Source organism: Neomonachus schauinslandi, chromosome 4, assembly GCF_002201575.2.
Source record: "Neomonachus schauinslandi chromosome 4, ASM220157v2, whole genome shotgun sequence".
Lineage (NCBI taxonomy): Eukaryota > Metazoa > Chordata > Mammalia > Carnivora > Phocidae > Neomonachus > Neomonachus schauinslandi.
The window spans coordinates 158,216,510-158,238,605 of NC_058406.1; the positions used below are offsets into that span (position 1 = coordinate 158,216,510).

Consider the following 22,096-nt stretch of genomic DNA (forward strand, 5'->3'; position numbering starts at 1 on the left):
TCTCTCTCTCTGTGTGGGTCTCCCTCTCTCTCTCTCTCTCTCTGTGGGTCTCCCTCTCTCTCTCTCTCTCTGTGGGTCTCCCTCTCTCTCTCGCTCTCTGTGGGTCTCCCTCTCTCTCTCGCTCTCTGTGGGTCTCCCTCTCTCTCTCGCTCTCTGTGGGTCTCCCTCTCTCTCTCTCTCTCTGTGTGTCTCCCTCTCTCTCTCGCTCTCTGTGGGTCTCCCTCTCTCTCTCGCTCTCTGTGGGTCTCCCTCTCTCTCTCTCTCTCTCTGTGGGTCTCCCTCTCTCTCTGTGTGTGGGTCTCCCTCGCTCTCTCTCTCTGTGGAGGTGTCTCGCTCGGTCTCTCTGTGTGGGTCGGTCTCTCTGTGTGGGTCGGTCTCTCTGTGTGGGTCGGTCTCTCTCTCTGTGGGTCTCTCTCTCTGTGGGTCTCTCTCTCTGTGGGTCTCTCTCTCTGTGGGTCTCTGTGTCTCTCTCTGTGAGCCGCTGTGTGTGTCCGAGTCTCTCTGTCTCGCTCCCTCTCCATGAGCGAGTCTCTCTCTCTCTTGCTCTCTCCGTGAATCTCTGTGTGTCTCTCGTTTTCTGTGAGTCTGTGTGCCTGTGAGCGACACTCTCTCTCCCCCCCCGGGTGTGTGTGTGTGTCTCCATGTGTATGTCTCTCTTCCCTGTGTCTTTCCATAGGTGTATGCATCCTTCCATGTGTGTCTTCCCGTGTATGTGAGTCTCTGAGTCTGAGTGTGAATGTCTGAGTGTCTGAGTCTTCGTGTGTCTGTGTGTCTGTGTGTCTGCATCTCCCTGTGTGAGTGCCCGAGTGTGTGTCTGTGTATGTGCATGAATGTGTCACTGAGTCTGTGTCTGAGTGTGTCTGTGAGTGAGTGTGTCTGTGTGAGAGAGTGCATCTCTCTCTCCGTGTGTGCTGTTTTGCTGTCTCTCCCACTTTGTGTGTCTGTGACACACACACACACACACACACACACTCCGTGGCAGAGCCAGTGAAGAGTCAGTTACTCATCAGGTCCGTTTAGGGCAGAGAGCTGCCAACAGCCGTTCCAGCCAGAACACCTACACCTTATTACCAAGGACTTTAGAATCTAAGTAGGAATAAAGAACGCAGATTTTATACTTTCTAGGTCTCAACCGGGTCCTGAGCGGGTATATGCGGATCCTCTAAGAGATCGCAAAACCTGGACCAGCCACTGCCCCCAATGCATCCTGTTCTCACCGTCTTCTTGGTGCAAAGGCGCCCGAGGCTGGCAGCCGCTCACCCCTCTGCCCTCACCACAGCCGACTGAGGCCTTCCTTAGCAGCAATCCTCCTCCACACCCAGAATCCTGAGACTTCCACAAAATCCTTTTCATAAAAGGATTAAAAATCCCTTAATAATCTTTACCAAAAATGCTTCCCATCATCAACAGTACAATTCCAGACAATACTCTCCCCTCGGGGCCTACAGACATTTCTAGAATGCACGCACTAGGTCCTAACCCCAAACCAATGTTTCCTTTACTAGGCAAGCAAAATAATCTATTGAACTTGAGCATGAAGGAATTTTACTTTATCAGTAATAAAAGTGGACACTACTTCTCTGCGTCAATTAAGACATTCTTAAAGTTCAAATATATTGGGCATAATCAGTAAGAAAAAATTTCAATATTTTCCAGTTAGAATCACGTAACTAAAGAATGACTGGATATAGCCTAACATCCTGTTAAAAATAAAATTTTAGTGTAAAATACTGTGCTATAACTTTGGTATGTTTCAAAACATCTGTAAGAAATATAAGGACCACTTTATAAAGTCTTTTTTTTTTTTTTTAGATTTTAAAGATTAGAGAGAGAGAGAGCACACATGCACAAGCTGGGGGAGGGGAAGAGGGAAAGAACCTTCAGGCCAACTCCCTGCTGAGTGCAGAGCCCTACAGTCTATCCCACTACTCAGGAGATCATGACCTGAGCTGAAACCAAGAGTCAGACACTTAACCAACTGAGCCACCCAGGCGCCCCAGATTTGAGAGAGGGAGAGAGAGAGCGCAAGCAAGCATGAGAGAGAGAGAGAGAGAGAGAGAGAGAGAGAGAGAGAGAGAGAGAATGAGCACGCATGCACACACAGGGGGAGGGGCAGAGGGACAGAATCCTCAAGCAGACTCCCTGCTGAGTGCAAAGCCCATCGCGAGGTTCAATCCCAGGACCCTGAGATCATGACCTGAGCCAAAATCAATAGTGGGATGCTCAACCAACTGAGCCACCCAGGCGCCCCTCATGTTTAAGAGTAATTTGTGTCCCCATTTTCATAAACTTTTTCTAGAGCATCATTCATTTCTTCCCCTCTGAACCCAGAAGACATTTATCTGCCTTATTCTTTTGTCATTCTTAGATTTTTGACAGACTATTGATAGCCTGCATTTATTTGTTCAAAAAAATATTTTGATAACACCAACAGACTAAGCATTGTACTGAACATTGATGACAATGTGAACAAAGCTCCCACTCCTTGGGAGCTTATGTTCTAAAAGCTGGATGGAGCTTTGGATTGGATAGAACTGGATAGGGCCATGCAAGTTTTTCCAGCTTTATTGAGGTATAATTGGCAAATAAATGTGTAGTATTACTGAAGTGTACATGACAGTTTGATATACATACACATTGTGAAAAGATTCTCTCCATCATGTTAATTAACACATCCATTACCTATTTACTGTTTTGTTTTGGCTGAGAATAAGTTCTACTCTCTTAGCAAGTTTCAGTTATAAAAATAGTGTTATCAACTATAGTCCCATGTTACACATTAGATCTTTAGACCTTACTCATAACTGAAACTTTATTACCTTTTACCAACCTCTCCCTATTTACCCCACACCTCAGCCCCCTGGAAACCACTTTTCTACACTATTTCTATGAATTTGACTTTTTTTTTTTAGAAGCCACATAAGGGATGCTATGCAATATTTGTCTTTCTCTGGCTTATTTCACTTAGCATAATATCCTCGAGATTCACCCATGCTGATGCAAATGTCAAAGTCTCCATGGCTTAACACAAAAGAAGTTTGTTTCTTGATCACAGAGTCTGATGTGGATGTGCAGCTGGGAGACTTCCACAGGCCATTCTGGAACCCAAGCTTTGTTCACCTGGTGGTCCTGCCATCTCCCAGGGTGGGCAGGGGCGGGGGGCGGAGGGAGAGCAGAGAAGTGAGGCTGGATCCTCTGCACCAAGTCGGCTGACTTAAGAATAGAGACTTTCCCATAGGAGGTTAACTGGGGCCAGGTTTAGAAATATATCACTTCTGCACACTTTCTACTACAAACCCCAGGCCCACAGTCACACCCAGGTACAAGGGAAATGTATTCCAGCTACATGTGCAAGAGGCAAAAGAAATGGGTTTTGCTAGATACAGTGTTCTCTGCTACAATAACAAAATTCTAGCATGTGATAGAATAGAGGAGGCTGGGACTAGGGGCAGTGAGTGAGGCTCCTATGGTGCAAAATGCAAGGAGTCACTCCTTCTCAGGCTTAGGTGAGCACACCGTAGATCTGTGCTCCTCACAGACCCCCCTCTCTTACCTCACCCTATCTTGGCCCCAATAGACAGTTTAACTGCAGAAAATCAAGCAAGAGGGCAATGCGCTGCTTTAGATACAGTGACTAGAAAAGGAGCTTGTTACGAAAAGGAGGGAGAAAGAGCTTTCCAGACAGAGTAAGCAACAAATGCAAAGGTCCTGAGGCAGGAAAATTGGGTGGAGGATTTGAGAAACAGAAAGAGACCAAAGGACAGATACCAAAAGGAGAGTTGGAGACATAAGCAGAAACCAGGTCACATGGAGCCTTTGGGTCTGAGCAAGGAGTTTGGGTGTTATTTCAGGTATCACAAAAAGCTCTTAAGCATTAAAGTGGCAGAATCAAAGGCTCTGACTTTTGTTTTATAAGCAATCCCTCTGAGCACCCTGTGGAGAATGGACCACAGGAAAAGTAGCTGGAAGGCTACCGACATGTTTTGGGAGAGAGATGGTGATAACACAGTCTACAAAATGTCAATAGACTTGGAAGAGGGATTCAAAATATACTGGAGGGGGCCTATAGAAATCCAAGGTACTGCCCAGAAATGAGAAATAAAGGTTTAAGCAACCAAGTGGATATTAATGTTTTGTGGAGCCAGGAAAAGAATATTCTATTTAAATAGTGAGTTCCTTGGGGGAAAAGGAGAGGCTTCTTTCTATTCTCAAAAATAATCCAACAAGGGGTTTTAAAGATGTATTTGAGAGAGAGAGAGAGAGAGAGAGAGAGAGAGAGCACACACACAAGCAGGGGGAGGGACACAGAAGGAGAGGGGAGAGAGCATCTCAAGCACACTCCCTGCCAATCACAGAGCCGGATGTGGGGCTCGATCCCACAACCCTGAGATCATGACCTGATTTTATTTATATACATATATATAATTATATACAGATATATGTGTCTGTGTGTATATATATGAAAAAAATCATGAATTCAAGGCAATAAGCATCCCATCTCCCACCTAAAAAAAATTGGCATCAGCGCAATATTCTGGAGAATAATTGGCAGTAAAATCAAAGACTTACCTTTCTATCTTGGTGGTGAAGAGTATGGTGGAATCTAAATGCCTAGACTGAAATTGTAGCTCTAACATTTACTAGTTCTGTGAATTTGTGCCAGTTATTTACCTTCTGTGCCTCAGATTCTTCCTCTGTAACATGGCTAGAAAAGTAAAGCCTACCGTATCGGGGCATTTAAGGACTAAATTACATGTAACAAAGAACTATGCTTGGCACAAAGAAAGTGCTCAATAAATGTAATGATTATAGTATATTTATTATTACATCCAGTTCTGTGCATGATAAAGGGGAAAAGGTTTAAAGGATGTTCATATTAACATTAACATTTCAACATTAAAAGTTTTCAGTATTGACTGCTCAAAAGTAAGGAAACAGATTTTTAAATTTCATGGTGAGCAACTTGAAAGAAAAATGGGATCTGAAGGACATGAACTACTAGCCCTAATTGGTGGGTATGGCTCATTTATGCTCTTAAAAACATACAGGTTGAAGGGGTTAAAAAAAAAAAAATCATTCCCAATCTTTCATTAGTAAAAGCAGCTAGGTGCATTCCACTTCTGTTCGCCTGGCTTGCAATGTAACCAATTTCTTCGGCTCACCATACTTTTTGCTCTCTTAAAAGTACCATAAAGGCACTTTACTTGGAAGAAAGGCATCACCTACAGTGTTGTATTTCTCCAGCAACAGGCTTGTTCTTGGGAGCCACCTATGAAAGGTGTTTGTTTCAAGATTTCTAGCAGGCTCTTTAATATAATCTTCCTCACAGACATGTGTGAATTAAATTTTCAACTTCACTGAACTGTTAAATGTACATATTATAGGTATCCTTCACTGAGTCATATAAAAGGTACACCAATGGTAACTTGACTGGTAGCAACAAGCTACGTTTTTAAATGGATATAGGAAATATTCCATAATTAGAGCCAGCTGCATCTCCTAAGTAGGAGGAATGTTAATTTTTTTTTATAACTTTACTGCCACTTACCCACTGAAGACATAGAATCTCTAGACCCTTTCTTGATATGTCTGCAAACTCAAGACTACACAACCGAAAACATGCTATTGATAGCCTTGGAAAGCACATGCTCAGTGGCTAGCTGCCATTCAGGTAGAGCTTAGGGGAAACTTTAATCCTTCTCAGGTGACGTTACTCGTATTCTACAACATCCAGTTGATCTCCTCAAATATTTTCCTTCCTCTCTAAGCCTTCCAGAGAGTGTTTAAGTAGCACAAAGTACTGTTTTTCTACCCAATGAGCCTCAGATTACACCAGGCTGAAGCTACTTTATGTTCACTCAGGAGCTTCTCTGAAAGCTGTTAACAGAAAACATTATCAGAAGATGTCTAATAGAATTCAGGTTTTTAGAAGGCTTGCATTTCATTCCTGTTAGAAGCCAGAAGGACTGTTTTGAGGTCATTTGACCACTAATGTTTCAGTAGGCAGAAACTATTGCAAGATTTTGCCTCCTCCATCTGACAGGCAATGGCCTGACACAAATCAAAGCATTTTATTTGCTTGCAGTGAAGTTAACCTGCTGGCCAAATATGCATCCACTCCTTCCTCTGAACACTGGCAATTAAAGGGGAAGAGTTAGGCATATTGCCTGCTTTTCCTATAAGAACTGTTTTGGGGCGCCTCGGGGGCTCAATCGGTTAAACGTTTGCCTTCGGCTCAGGTCATGATCCCAGGGTCCTGGAATCGAGTCCCTTGTCAGGCTCCCTGCTCAGCGGGGAATCTGCCTCTCCCCACTGCCCCTGCACCCTCTCGTTCTCATGTGCATGTGCGGTCTCAAAATCTTTAAAAAGTAAAAATAAAATGCAAGAACATTTAAAATAATGTTGTACTAGCCCTTTATATATAGCAAATGAGTATGAATACAATATTGGATGCCACTCAAAAATCAAAGGCAACTAATTTAAAACACCTCTAACACCAGAAGCAATATACTGTAGACAACATGAAGATTATAATAATGTTCTGTAAAGGATGCTCCCAGGTCTTGGAGTTCAGTCAACTTCAATAGGAAATCAGCAAAACAGATTTTTCAACTCCAGCTTAACAATAAGGAGCCAATTTGATTCATGGTTGTTTGAAAAAGTAACAAACCTACTCGGGTGATTCTTTGGATTCATACAGTTTCATAGAACTTCAGAGGCAGGAAGGAATTTGAAGTCTCCTAGTCCAAACCCTATAAAGCAGGTCTAAAGCATCTTCACCCCCCAGGGCCACTATGTGCCCAAGTCCAGGGACCCACTACTATTATCTGTATGCACAGTACACAGTCTAGTGGAGGTAGGACAGCCGCACACAATCATTCTACTTCTATTGCCATTAATACTAATTATTATTATGGGATAATTAATAATACTTATTCCACAGGGTTGTTATGAACATGAGGACATAAAGAACCTAAAGGTCTGGCACAGGGTGGGACTTGCTATGGACTGAAAGGTGTCCCCCCAAAAGAGATGAAGTCCTAATCACCAATACCTATGAATGTAGACTTACTTGGAAATAAGGCCTTTACAACTGTAATCAAGTTAACACGAGGTCATTAGAGTGGGCCCAAAGCCAATATAACCGGCATTCTTGTAAGAACAGAGGAGAGACAGCCATGCAGAGATGGAGCGGAGATTGGAGTTAGGCAGCCACCAGGTAAAGAACGTCTGGGGCTTCCAGAAGCTGCAAGAGGCCAGAAAGGATTTCCCCCCTCTGTACCTCAGATGGTACATGGACCTGCTGACCCCTTAATATTGGGCTTCCAACCTCCAGAAATGTGCATAAATTAATTTCTGGTCTTTTAAGCCATGTGGTTTATGGTACTTCGTTACAGCAGCCCTAGGAAATCAGTACAGTATTGGAGTGTGTGCGGCCAGTGCACCTTCTGAAGGTCATGACATCTAAAACAGAACACTAGTGTGGGCTGGGAACCTTCATCTTCCTCATTCTTCAGTCTACATGAATATTCCTCCTAATGTAGCCAATTACTTTTTGCAACGGTATCACATCCTAACCTCAGGAGGAGTCAAAAAAATTCAATGATAACCCCTTGTCTCCAACATCCTAGTCCTCCATAGTTGCTTCTCTGATCTTAAGAGAAAAACTCTCCGTTTTGTTAGAATTTCATTCATAAATTCATTTTGTTACGCCCAGCCATCGGCATCGTTTTGTAACCCATCAACCAACATTTAAATACCCTGTTCAATTTCATATCATGCAAAAGTGTGGTTGGTAATACCAGCTGTCTTCAACCTAATCATTAAGAAAATACTGTTCCAAAGCTGATGACAGAGTCCTTTACTATACCAGAGATCCTCAAAGTGGACAATCCATTACTCCCCACTCTGTCAAATATAATTCAGTAAGTAACATTTGATGATATACCTGCATTTCTCTATCTTTCCCAATAGGAATTTTAAAGCCTATTATGTTTTCCTAAGTGCAAGCTATTGTTAACAAATTTTGGTCAAACACTTATTTATCTTCCAGTCTAGTAAACCTAGTCAAAAAAGCAAAATGTTTGTATGGTATCACCCATGCTGGCTATAGCTGCATTGAAATCTGGCTTTCTTATAATGAAGTATTCTAGAAATTGACATCATGGTCGTGTAAGAATTGAGAAATAGGTCTTCTTTCCTTTGTCAGGAATTCAGATTAAACTTCAGTATCTATAGCATTGTTTGTATTACAAACATTTAAAATGATGACTCAGGGGTGCCTGGGTGGCTCAGTCATTAAGCATCTGCCTTCGGCTCAGGTCATGATCCCAGGATCCTGGGATTGAGCCCCGCATCGGGTTCCCTGTTCAGCGGGAAGCCTGCTTCTCCCTCTCCCACTCCCCCCACTTGTGTTCCCTGTCTCACTGAGGCTCTGTCAAATAAAGTCTTTAAAAAAATAAAAAATAAAGATAAAATGACTCAGAGGCATATGACGCAGAATCTAATGAAGTAATTTTGTTTAGTATTCTGCTTAGAAAGAGTATTATAATTTGAGTCAATAGTTGTCAACAAGAATTTCTATTTAAGTACCTAGTAGATGCCAGATGCATTACAGATGTGCTCATCATGGTGTGAGTGGTCTTTAGAGGTCCCTCTACACTCAGTACAGTCGCTGGCTTTACAACACTCTTAAGAAATACACTGTTAAAAAAAAAAAATACCCTGTTGTTGGAAAAAGGCAATTTCCAGCGATTATCAAGAAAGGGTCTCTTCCATTAATGGAATTTTCCTATAAGCCTCCTTCATTTTGCCCCTAATTCCAAAAGTTAGGATAAATCACATCCTTTTTCTACATGACAGGCCACAAGTCTTAAACAGGAGTGATCCTGTTCCAGCTCTTTCTTCTCCTAAGTGCAGGCTCTCCCATCTCTTCAAAACTTTCTCCCAAAATTCAGCAAAAAGAAGACTACTTGAAGCTTGCCAAAGACTTTACAATTGTTGGTACTGAGTCACTTTCAAATCAAAATCATGTTGAACACCCATAGCAGTTGCAAAGGACTATTTTATTTCCACATAAGGGAACAACTACATTGCACCAAATTCATAATTTTGGACAACTTTCAAGGGACAATTTCCAAGCCCTAGGTCACTTTACAGAATAGAATTATTTAAAGGCAGAACAAAAAAATCATTCATAATTGACAGGATTCAGTCAAGAGTCACATCAGCCACTGCATGATTTACTGACCAGCAGAAGTTGTGGTCAATGGCTTCCCAAACTCCACAACCAACCTCAACCCACTAATCATGCTCCCGGGAACCACAGCTGTTCATTATCAAACATTGGAGTTTTAAATTACTTTGTTAAAGTTAGGAGACTAAGTTTCTCTATTATACTAACCTAATGGAAGGATAGTGACCACAAGATCTCTTTCACCAGTAGAAGGAATGCTATGGATAGGACAGCCTTAATTTCTCGCAAAACATTAGACAGATTCCAGATCCTTAAATAGAAAATTTTAAGCTAGTTTGCTCATTCAGCTCACCCAACCTACAGGTGTTCTCCGCCACTTCCTTTTATCTTAGAAGGGCCCAGAACACCCAAGAGTTCCTCAAAACTCCCCTATAAACCTGACCTTTAAACATACACACACACACACACACACACACACTTCGAAAAACAAAAAACCTCTAAAACCTCATCAAGACTCAAGCATCAAAAACTAGAATTCTAAAGTATTCTTCTACCTACAAGAACTACCAAGAGGGCATGACAAGTCAAAGACCAGGACTGCCTTAATTTATATCTCATGATGGTTAACTTGGAGCCCCAGGTGCAGTTCTTCTCAATCCACTGGGCTGCCAAGTGTTTTTAATTCAGTGCAGTCTTTAAGGACCAATGATGGTAGTGGAAAAGAACAACAACAAAATACCAGAGTTACCCCAAAAGGCTATGGTGGGGGAGGCGCAATGGGTACAAGATCCACCACCTGGTCATAGGGTTATTAACTCCACTAGGATTCAACTCAACTGAAAACTGGTCTCAGGGGGGAAAAAAAAAAGCATGATAAATATGCAAAGTCATAATGATGATCTAGCAAACCCTGCACATTAAAAGCCAGCTTTTATCTACAAGGAGGCACTAGAACACAGCAGGTAAGGTGAACAATGAGGAGCCAGAGAATTTTTTAAATCCTCCATCAGACTTCATTACATGAGGGAAGAGAACCTTTTTAAAAAACAAAAAGAAACACTGGATTTTCAAAATTAGATCAGAGTTTTCATTATTCTCAACAGGCAAAAATGCGAGAGATTCATTAAAAGAAATGGATATTCTCCATAAAGATTAAAGACTTTGGCAAACAATTGGCAAGTATTAATTTGCAGTTGTTTTGGACAACTCCAAATTTTACCAGTTGCTTGAATTTTCAGGTATGCACTTCATGGAAAATTTTTTTTTTAATAAAACTAATGTTTTCCAAAGTGACTGTAGAAGCTGGAATCCACCTCTAAGTTGACATAATCTTTATCTCACAGATCTTAAAACTGTGAGGTTGGTTAAGTTTGCCTTTCGGTGAGGCTTTGTCAAAAGGATTAGGGACCCAAACCAGAAATGCCCCAGTGAGGCCAAAAGCTCTTTATTTGGTCTTTTTTTCTCCTTCTGTGTGGATATCAAGATGATCACAGCATCAGTCTTACTGGAGAAAGCACAGTAGTTTTCCCACCTGAACCAAGGGGACAAAACAAAGTAAGCACACATCCTACAGACCATCAGAGAACAAAGCACAAGGAAAAGAATGCAAAGTGTGCCCTCTATTGGTCTGTGAGTTTTAATCGCCAAAGGGCTGGTTGGCAAGTTGTATCCAGCAATAAATAGGTGAGACATGAAGGCCATCCTGGTAGAAAAACTATAAAATGTGCTGACCCAGCAGCAAACACCCAGCAGATGCCCCCTGGACCTGAACTGAAGAACGTTCAGGCTGGTTCTGACCAATCTGTGAACCAGCAGCACAATATAGAGGAGTCACGTCCATGCCAGCGCGGGTCATCAGCTGGGAAACTGCAACAGCAATTTCTTAAAGACTCTATATTCTGTTTTATTATTAATGAGATAAAATTAGACCATATGAGAAGAGGATTTTAACAAAAACCCCTTATTCTGTATTTTGTACTTCTACAGACATTTTTAGAATGGAGAGAATTAAACATCCATGGTCTTTGAGTAAGGAATCATTAGCCAAGTAATTATTTACTGAGATAAGTCTTGAGATGGTGCTTCTGATATTCCCTCATATTGTGTAATATATACATGGCAAATGACTGGAAACGCACACCTGGAAAATAAAATTTTAGAAAACAAATGTGCATATCAATTTGAAGCAGCCATTTAGCATCAGGCTAGTTAAGAAGGTCTACCTCCTATTACTTTAACCAATGCTTCTTAACCTATTGAAGGAAACAGATGAACCATGCCCATTTTGAGACTTCAGAGAAAGCTTTAGATCCGCGCTCTATACCCTAAGAAGAAAGGTTTTGCTTCTAGTTTCAGGAGACTCACAAAAACCCTGGCTCCATCTCTGGACCCCAAGTTAAGAAACCCTGCTCAAAAGAAATGTGCTAAGTAAGCTAAACTTTTTAATTGCACTTAAGAGCCTTCAAGTGATGAGAACTGAAAGATTTTAAATAAATTTTAAGGGTTTTCCCCCAAGCAACTAGGTAAGAAGGAAAGCTACCTATAATTAGTTTCTCTACATTTTAAGAGTAAAAGAATATTTAATAGCTTTTCTCTAATCTTGATTGGTTATTCTGATTGATGGTATTAACATGAGTATACATAAAATATATATATACACACACATCTGCATGAGCACACACCTACAGACACACATATTTGTTCTGGCAACTGGATGGAATACAAGAAATAAGAGGTTCCTAAAATTTATACAAAAATAATTCTTTAAAAAAGAATGATTTAAAAAATTGAGCAATACAAGTATGCAAAAAGAATTTTTTAACCAGATCCCACCTGTGGTCCTATACTTCAGTTACCCCGCCTATTCAGCCTTCAGTTACTTAATATTATTTTATCAGCATAATCAGGAGTTGTAGAAGTTCTGAGGCTCAATAAAAGTCTGTGATTCAAAGAACTCCTGAATGGCTTCAAAGGGGATTTTTTTTTTTTTAATGAGCATTTATGTTGGGCATGTCCTGTGTACAGGAAAAGCCAAGGAATTCAGGAGAACTACATTCTAGTTCTAGCTACTTTCCACTTAGCCATTAGTTTTTAAAAATCACATTTCACTTTCCAATTCTGTCAAACTGGTTGCACCTCCTCCAAATAGTGAAATGTCAATGCTCTCCCAGAAGGCACTGTACAAAACAAACAAACAAACAAACCTAGGTCCTCTATTGACACCTGCAGAAGAATTTGTACACACACACCCCCCCGCATCCCTCCTCGATGGTCTACATAGTTCTGGTGTACTCAAGTCACAAACACAAGAACGCAGGTTGAATACTTTTCCTGCTCTATGTATGTTATTAATATCATTGCCTTTTAGGAAGAGAAATACCACTTTTATTTTCCCCTAAATGATTATTCCTCTGGACAAAGTGTTTCGGGATGAAAAAAATCCTTGGTTGACCCTTTCTCTAGAAGAAATGTTTTTAAAATCTAGATTACCCCACCCCAGAATTTCCCTTTCCCTGCCCCAAACTCCCCTGCCATGTGAACGGCTCTATCATTGAAATAATCAGCTGGTATTTACAGAGACACCAACAGGCACTAGGGTGCTCTGTGAAATTCTGATTATCAGAAGAGACTTCAGAATGAGGGCTGGGCGGGGGAGGTTTTATATCTCAATGGTTTTTGTCTAATAGCAAATAATGAGATTATGCCTATTATCTAAGAATGCATTCAAACAAACTATGTGCAAAGAACTTAGAAATTTTTTTTTAAAAATCTTCTCATAAGTCACCAAAGTTCTTTTAAGGGCAACCAAGATCTCCTAGTCGATGACTTTGTGTTCAGCCACAATTTGCAGAGAAGCACACTGTGAGGCCTGCTTTGGGGATACAGAGGAATCAGAAGCTCTGCCCAACTGGAGTTTGAAGTATGGTAAGGAGAAGACATTTGGCAAAATAACCAGAATAAAGGGGGAAATAAGAGCATGCTTGAGTCGCACAGAAAGCTGAGAAAGCTGTGAGGGAAAAATGGACTCTGGCTTCAGAAAAAAGGCAGAAAATTCCGGGGGGGGGGGGTAGCTTCCTAGAGGCAGTGACTTTAGCTGGGCATTCAGAAGCTCAACAGCTTAAAAACCTCAAAACGCATGGTGTGTTTGAAAATGGAGTAACCCGGTAAAGCTTAAGCATGTAGCGCTTCCAGGGCGGTGGAAAGTTGGAAACGAGCTGCCATAGGGGGTGCGGGCCGCCTTGAAAGCCGTGCAAAAGAGGCTGGCATGGATTCTGCAGTCAGTGTGGAGACCTGGAGGGTTGGGGTTTATTAACAGAAGTCACATGATCAGATCCGTGGTTGAGAAACCTTCAACATGGCAGCATCATAAAGGATGAAGTGAAGTAGTAGATGCTGGGAGATAAACCCATGAGGGTACCTTTGGGAATGGAAAGGCCGGCGTGGATATAAACCTCTCAGAGGTAGACTCGCTAAGACTGAATGAACCAATGAAAGAGGCAATAGAGAAGACGAAGGCTACAGGGAGGCTTTCAGCTTCAACTCATAGACACCTCATGAATAGAAGAAACACAGGCAGAGAACACACTTGGGAGAAGGCACAGATGGGAACAGGAGTTGTCAAGTTTGCGTGTGCATGGAACAGAATATCTAACCATACAGCAGTAATTGGGAAGTCCGAGGGGAGTAGAATCTGAAGCTAAAGAGAAAAAAAAATTTTTTTTTTTTTTTTTTTTTAAGTTGAAGCTGGAGTTGAAGGACTTCACATGGAAGTAACAGTTGAAGATACAGGGATGGGTAAAATCCCCCGAAGGGAAAGAATAAAGGAAAATAAACACTAGTCTACACCTCCTCTGAATGAGGGGACTAAATAAGAGAAATGGGCAGAATACGGAAGGCAAAACTAGAGTATGAGGTCACTAGTCAGAGGAAGAGACTTTCTTTTAGAAAGGAGGGCTATCTCCAGAAAGAGTCATGGAGGGCTGCCACCATGTTGGTGGCCTTGCAAGGAGACGAATATAAGGAGGACTGTTAATAAAATCTTTTCAATAAAGTGGTGGATGCAGAAGGCATATTGTAACTGATTAAAGGGTGAATGGAACAGGATTGTTAATCAATAGAAGGGAAGGGTACAAGTGAAGAAAAAGGGAAGGGATGGGAAAGCAATGTGAGGAAGAAGGAAATTAAGAATTTTAGGACTGGGGGAAAGCAGTGTGTTCTAAAAGAGGGTGACTGGCATGGAGAGGTCCTAGAGAAGAGCAGAACAGGTAGGGGCAGGCCTTGGGAAGAATAAAAGCACACTCACCTTACTCATTCCCTCTCCCCCTCCCCATTCCTGGTCCCACCATCCAGTCTGAGAAAGAGGACAAGACAGTAACTGGGAAAGAAGAACGAAAATCATTTTTAGTTCCAAAGATCTGATTTTCATAGTCCTATCATCTCCAACCCCTTTCTTTCCACACCCACGAACACACCCACACCTATAGGTATATATCCCCTCCTGAGCATAGATCTAATCGTATCTGTTCTCTTCAGCACTAATTAGCACCTTCCATATGTATTCCATAAATTCCCATCATTAGCACCTTCCATATTTATTCCAGCTAAAATTATGGAAATGTATAAATATGAACATGCAGCACTGCAGATAATGGGGAAAAAATGATGACATTTTGGGGGGTAAAAAAAAGGTTTAAAACAATTTTCATCCCAGGGCTTATCACCCCATTTTAGCGGAGTGGTTATCAAGCATTATATCAAATGATTTGTCTATCATTTGTTTCCTGCACTTAGGAGGGGTATGAGTGCTTATCCCCATGGGGGTGGGGATGAGGTTTAAAAGGCAGTCAGCTGGAAGGAACGAAGTAAAAAGTATCCTGGGTAATCCATACACTGGCCAATTAGTCTCTTAATAAATCAAGAGGTGGTTTTGCATTAAAGAATTAGAAGTGTCATTTCCAACTTGTGATTTCTGCAAATATTGGATTCTACCCAAGCTGGATTTATAAGCAGATAAAGCCAGAATTAAATGGAGGCCTGGGAGAACATCACCTATTCTGAATCACTTCCAAATTTCAGTAGCTTAATAAAAGGTTGGTTGAAACACAGCAGTTTTATTAACCTCTGTGCCCTGGTAAAATACTAGGCAGGAAAATTCAGAATCATGCTAGAATAACAAAACAGCCCATTATGAGAAGAAAAGAGCATATTTACATGCAAAGTTAAACATCACAGGAAATTTTCAGAAATACTCTGGAACTTTAAAAAGGTAATATACAAGACCTATTTGTAAAGCTTTCTCATTTAAGTGTAGGTAAGTATGTTCCATGTGACATATCTGTATTTTTGAAAGAATACCAATGAGAAATAAACTATCATTAATAGTACTTGTAAAGCCAAATATCTCCAAATCTCTTCATTAAAATTAATTTATCCCTAATAGTGTTTAAGAGAAGATGTTTAGGCTTTTCACCAACCTCAGTTACGAGAAACATACCACACTGCTTGTGATAAACACTTCAGTTTCACAGAAGAAGCCAAATCTAATCTTAAGGAAAATGAGAGGTTACAGAGGGAGAAGCTGAGGCTTTACTATGGAAAAGTCTAGGCAGGAAACCTTTGTTATACTATGCCCCCTACCATCCAACCACCAGAAACACCAATCACATATCTGGGAGCCTTACTGCTTTTTAAGGCATTTTATCAAGAAGTTTTCATAGATCCTTGGTTAAAATGTGATTGGGCATATAAACAATAAAGGAGATAGAAAATTAAGTCACTGCATACCAAGCTCAAGAATCCCAGAAACCATAATAAAGCTATGATTTGTCTATCCACCTTTCAGTAATTCAACCTGAAATGTGGCTTACAACTATTCCAAAAAATGAAACCAATCTACCCAGTGTACCATACGAATAAATCCTAAGTGGTTCCAAGACAAGTATAGGCAGTGGGGTTTCACAGTAGCTAATAATGACCATGCTTTTGAATGAGAGAGTGGTGTGAGAGGGCCAATGAATTACAACTGTTACCATGTAGACAAAATGTGAGTTGTCACCCAGTTTTTCAAAACGTTGGCATGTGCCTCCTCTCTACACAATTTTCATTCTCTATTGTGTTTGTGCCTAACTAATTAAAAATTAATGCTACCAGGCCCTACTAAAGATGATCAAATACATTTTTATTTTAGGATTTTGTTTTCTAAAGACGGGGAAGAAAGAGCGAGGTGGTGCTGTTTAGGATGGTCTCCCCCATACTAGGTTTGGTCAACAGTAGCGAAGATTGACATTCTCATCTCTCAGTCCTCTGGCTTCTATTTTGAAATAGAACATACAGTTAAATGATATATATGCTCTCTATTCCAAACTGGATGCAATTGATTTTAACTGACTAAATTATCTAATCTCTGCCAAGAATTTTATTTCATTAAGAAAATGATATTACAGAGCATCTGAGATCATAGAGCAGACTAAACATAATGCCAAAGGAGTTCTGAGAATGCTCCACAGTGAAAGTTTGATTATTTGCAGATGGAATACAGAAGAAGAAAAAAAATCAGCTCGCAGGCATCAGCCTAACCAATCCTAGTATCACTGCTGCCTACACAGTAGCACAAAGCCAAGAAAATAACTGATCTTGTAAGCCACAACACTTTTTTTTTTAAGGTACTAATCACTTTTCTCCCTAGAAAGTAATATTTAACTGCCACCATCCAAAACAAAGGGAAAAGGGGAAATGTTGGTACCACAATAGGCTCTAGTATGTCAACTGTCACTGCTGACATGATTTGGCTAGTGGTCAAGCATTCACCAAGGAACTAATTTAAATCAATCTCCTTTGGGCAAGCCAATTGTTTGGTAAGCGCAACAATTGGTGTAGAATCAATCAGTGAACATGAGATCAATTAAAACCAGCTTAAGTTTGTGAAGAGGGACAATTCACACAACCTGAGTTAGATCTCTATTCATTTCAATACTCTCACAATGCAATCCTTAAGCTTCCTTGCAAAACAGAAAAGCTACTATCACCCTATGCCGTCTAGCCAGGCCTTCAAGTAGTTCCACTTTTAATTAAAAACACAGTACACCCTTTGTTGGCACAGATAGTGTGGTCACTTTTAAAAACCGTATTTTAGCCAGAAACTTGGAATTTGGGAAGGGACATCTGTTGGGGGGGGGGGGGGAATGCAAACTTTGATAAAAAAATTTTTCTTTACAGCCTTACCAATTTACACATAGTTGAAAGCAGTTGAATTTTATTAAATCGAAAGGTTGGTTTGGCAAAAGTTACTATTGCACACTTTAGAATTGGGTTTCTAAGTGTCAGCACTTGGGGCTGTGGAGGGTAATTGCTAGGAGATTTTGCCAAAGCAGCTTTGAAATGAATAGGTTTTGTGTCAGATACCTAAGAGGGCACAGGGCCAACTTTAGAGATGGCACTGCCGGGAAGAGCCTGCAATACCGCTTCTGGCCGCGGGGGTGCTGTAATGTCCTCTCTCAAACAGCACCGCAGGGTGAAGTCCTCCCAAAACACTAGGTTAGATACCTCCTCGCTCGGCCACAGTGGGACAGGCAGCGGCGACAGAAAGACCTCACGGAATTGGTCATCTAATAAACAACTACTTGGCAAGGCGTCTTAGGAATTTCTGTTTGCGCGAACTTAAAGCATCTCCGTTTTGTTTTTTCCAACCAAGTAGACAGCACCTTGTGCCGGTAAGAGGGGCTAAAGCCTCTCCAGACACTTTTGACCACAGTGTAACCAAAAATTGCCAGATCTGCGAGTAACACCTCAAAAGAAAATACCAGGTGGAGAAAGGAGGCAGTGGGGAAGAGTGGAGGAGGAGTGGAGAAGGAGATGGAAAGGGACGTTTTCAGGACGAACATCAGTACTAAACTTTCGCGGCCTCTGGGAAGAAATTTCTCCCTAGCATTTTTCTGCGAATCCATTTCTGAAAATAAGCATTTTCCGAATGCCAGGAGTGAGAAAAAGAGAGAAGAGCAGACTTTTTTAAAAACCAGATCCGTAGCCTCAACTGGAGAGCAGAGGTTAAGGAAGTCGCACACCACCGGTTATCCGAGCTCTGCCCTCGGGCCCGCCAATCTCCAGCCCTCGGGGTATGTGGCAACAGCTTAAGGACGTCCTAAAAAGCAATGAAAAGTTAGGGCGCGAAGAGCTCTCTCCAAAATCTGGGTGCAGGACCGGAGATGCCATAAAACAAGTTCTAAATATGTATCACAGGTCAAGTGGGACGTTTACATCCCAGAAAAAAAAAAAAATCAAAATCTGTTAACTTCAAGACAAATTCTAACCGTGCAGAAGTCCAAATTGCTAGACAAAAACAGAGTTCTAAGGGGGGCTGCTGGGCACCTTCCATGCGCCGGGTAATGCACGGGGTGTGTGTGTGTGTGTGTGTGTGTGTGTTGTGTTGTGTTTAAATCCCCCCAGAAGACTTCATTGTGTCTAGCAGCCCTTCCCCTAAAATGCAGCTGGATTAGGTGCAACCACAGCAGGACTCAGAAATAGGCGCACAGTATATCTGCCGGAAAGCCAGCCCTCTGAAATCTTTCTGGAGACTTCCACTTGCCTTCCCGGCAGAGCACACAAGTGATGGAGATTGAGGCAGCGGTTAAAAAGCCTCAAGTGAATTTCATTAAGAGCAGAAACAGCTACTTTTGAGGGAAGTATATGGAGATAGCAAAGTCAGGCCTGTCCCCAAAACATCACTCCGCGCGCCAGCGCTCCCCAGAAAACCCGCGTGCAAGTTGCTGCTCAAAGCAGAAAGTTCAATAAATCATCCCACGTAGTCTTAGGTTCCAGAAAAAGAGATCAATTTTGCCCTTTCCCTGTAAATGTAGGTCCTCCCCCCTTGACTTGGTACCCCTCCTCAGCACGCTCTCGCGCGCTCGAGCTCGCTCTCTCTCACACACAGCTCTAGGCCGTGTTAAAGCTATCTGGGGCGCACGTGGGTGGGGAAGGTAGACACAGATGAGCTACAGGGGAGATGGTTAAGAGGACTAAAAAGAGAGAAAGACAAGAACAAGAAACAATGGATGCCCGATTAGAAAGGAGAGCGAAAGAGAGGAGTTCAGGAGTAGAAGCGGGGCAGCGAACCGGGTACGACCGCACCACTTAGCCCTGAGAGCCCGCCGGGCTCACCCGGCTCTCCAGCACGTCTCGCTCCGGCTCGCAGCGCCTTCTGAGGACAGAAAAGACGGCGTTCTGCCGAGCTCAGGGGCCCAGAAAGTGTAGAGCGGTGGCGCGCGCGAGCGGGGTGGAGGGCACGGTCTGCCCAGCGGAGCCCCGGGCGCCCCGGCACGAGTGCCGCGACCCGCCCCCACTCCGACCCCACGCACCTCGGGCGGAGCAGGACTCACCTCGCTTACTGCGTCTCCATCGGTTGCCTTGGCAGTGGCTGTAATCCATACAATTCAGGATGATGAGGGCAAAGGAGAAGAGGCGAAACTGCATCTGGGCGGTCGGGCGGGGCAGAGGCGCCTCTCAAAGTCGGGGAACTGGATAGCTCATCCGAGGAGCCGGCGCCCACCGCGCTGCCAGGGAAGACGCAGAGGGCGAGTAGCCACTAGCCCGGGCCCCCCCCTCCGCCGCACTAGTCAGTTCGGCGCGGTCAGCATCTCTCAAACCTTGAACCTGAGAGACAAGGAGGAGAAACAGAGTGGAGAGCACCCGGGGAAAACAGCCGCCTCTTCGCACGTCCCAATTTAAGGAGGGGAGGGAGGGGGGCGCGAACCCACCGCTTGGCACGAGCCGCGGGGCAGTTTAACCCCGAGCGCACAGCTGCGGGCGACTTGGAGGGAAAGGTGATTTACAATCAGTGAATTAGCAACCCCTGCCGAGCTGCGGGCTCCGACCCGGGGGAAAGGGCGTTGTGTGGCCGGCCCAGGGAAAGGAAAGAGCTCCAAAGGCACCAAGGGCGCAGGGTTCAAGGAGCCGCCCTCGGCCCTCGGGTCCCACGGTGGGGCAAGCCAGCGCCGTGGCCGCGGTGGCCAGACGCGGGTCGCCTACCGTGGCACTTACGTCTCGGACGGCGCGGCGTGCCTAGGCGCTGCGCTCCATGCCGGGCCGGGGAAGCGAGACGCCTGGCTAGCACGTGGGCTCGGGAAAAGTTTGCCGAGAGGCGCCGGGAGCGCCCGGCAGCTCCGCGATTCCGGCGGCCACCGCGGGTTCGCAGTGCTCTCACGGTCCTCTGGGCTGGCGGTGCCTAGCAGGAGCGCGGCGGAGAGGGCGCGTCAGCAGCCTCGGGGATGCTGCGTCCCCGCCGGTGAGTGCGCTCCTCGGGCGACCGGCACGACCAGCTCTCACTCTCTAGGTCCCTATCCAATTGTGCGGTTTCCCGGGCTCTACTCCACAGCCACTTCACAGCTAGGATTTCTCCCTTTCCAAGCTGTGGGAGACAGAACGCTCCCGCGAGGCCGTAGGGATGTGGCGAGCGCACTTTCTGACGGAGATGCAGCCCGGCTGAGGCTCGGGATGCTTCTATAAGTAGGTGGTGCTGTGGTCCAAGGCTTCTATGTCAGGCTGCCTCGGAGTTCCTGGGTCCTAAAGCCAGAAACCATCGGGTTTCCCTGAGGTCCTAAAGAGCGCTGACAGCTTCCAGCGAGCCCAAACCCAGGCAAATCCCCTCCGGGCTTTCCTGGAGTGCGCGGCTAAACTGAAGTGTAGCTGGAAGCCCGGGCGCCCCCGGACAGCGCTGGGCGACGGAGCCCAGCTGACTTCACCCCCAAGGGCTCCGCGGTGGGTTCCAACCCCCTGCCTTGACCTTCCTGCAGGAGGATCTGACCGACTGCTGGCTTGTCCTAGACCATCCTTCCTAAGATCCCTTCCGGGACTGCTGCTTCTGACAGACTGAGTTTGAACTTGAGCTGCATCCTGAAAGATACCACACCTCTGCCACTTTTTAATTTACATCTCGGCTTTGTTTTATAGGAAGATCTGTTAGCACGGCTGAAATTAAAATGCGCACTCAGTGTAGCGAGTGAAAGGGGTATTTCCAATAGCTTTTGCTTATCCTCAGAAGTGTTGTTTCTTGACTTTGTTTCTTCTCCAGAAAAACTTACAAAAACTTGTGGTCCCTTGCTTACAGGACTCAAGAAATTGGGACCTTGCTTCTTTAAAGAAAAGTTCACTTTCCACGAAGTATTTCTCAGTCATAATCCTCGTCTCTCCCCCCACTCTAAAGACTCCTGACTTAAACTTCTGGGTGCCCTGGGTTTGGGGACTACTGTTTAACGAAGTGTTATATGACATACACTTGATGCTACCTGATTTTTTTATTTTTTTATTTTTTTATTTTTTGAACCTACCTAATTTCATTTTGTTGATATCTGTCCTGCCTTCATTACTGTATGAATGAAAGTATTTACTCCTTAGGCAAAAGATAAGATTATTATTTTTTTTTTACTACTAACCATGGCAGAATGAATGTTTGTAGATATGACCATATGCTAGTATATCATACCACTTAAATTTCCTTTTCTATGCTTTCAGTTTCAGATGTTCAGAAATTTAGAAACTTGACACAATCCTGTTGAAATAAGACTATTAGAATAGTCATGTTTATTAACTATTCCGTTATTGTCTATCCATAACTATTTTTACAGATATCACTATTAAATAACAATATTTATGTGCTAAGAACTTCAGTGTTATTTCCTTTATGCATGCTTGAGAACATCTAAGATAAATCTGAGTTGAGGTCACCGGTCCCATTTCCTAGATAAGAAAATTCAGCCTCTGAGACTGGCCCACAGGGCACAAATAGAGTTGACAAAACACATTGCAGGAACAGTGGATCTGTTTCTCAGCTTTCAGAGTCTTTGATTTTTATCACAGAATTGGAAGCAACTGGAAACATTTCAACTTAGGGAGTGGCCTAGCATTTAGCCT

At 43.3% G+C, this 22,096-nt stretch overlaps 1 protein-coding gene across 3 annotated transcripts in view; it reads right to left on the bottom strand.

The window, feature by feature from the left end:
- The window catches only part of RSPO2 (R-spondin 2), a 158,783-nt gene extending 139,123 nt beyond the window's left edge, over positions 1-19,660 (bottom strand). For 2 of the 3 annotated variants that reach the window (XM_021688579.1, XM_021688578.1), the window contains exon 1: positions 19,567-19,660. In XM_021688579.1, the coding sequence (XP_021544254.1) occupies positions 19,567-19,660 (94 nt within the window). Of the gene's footprint in view, positions 1-19,545 lie in introns of all 3 variants that reach the window. The other variant, XM_021688577.1, reaches the window with a different exon arrangement.
- Positions 19,661-22,096: the final 2,436 nt, after the last annotated feature.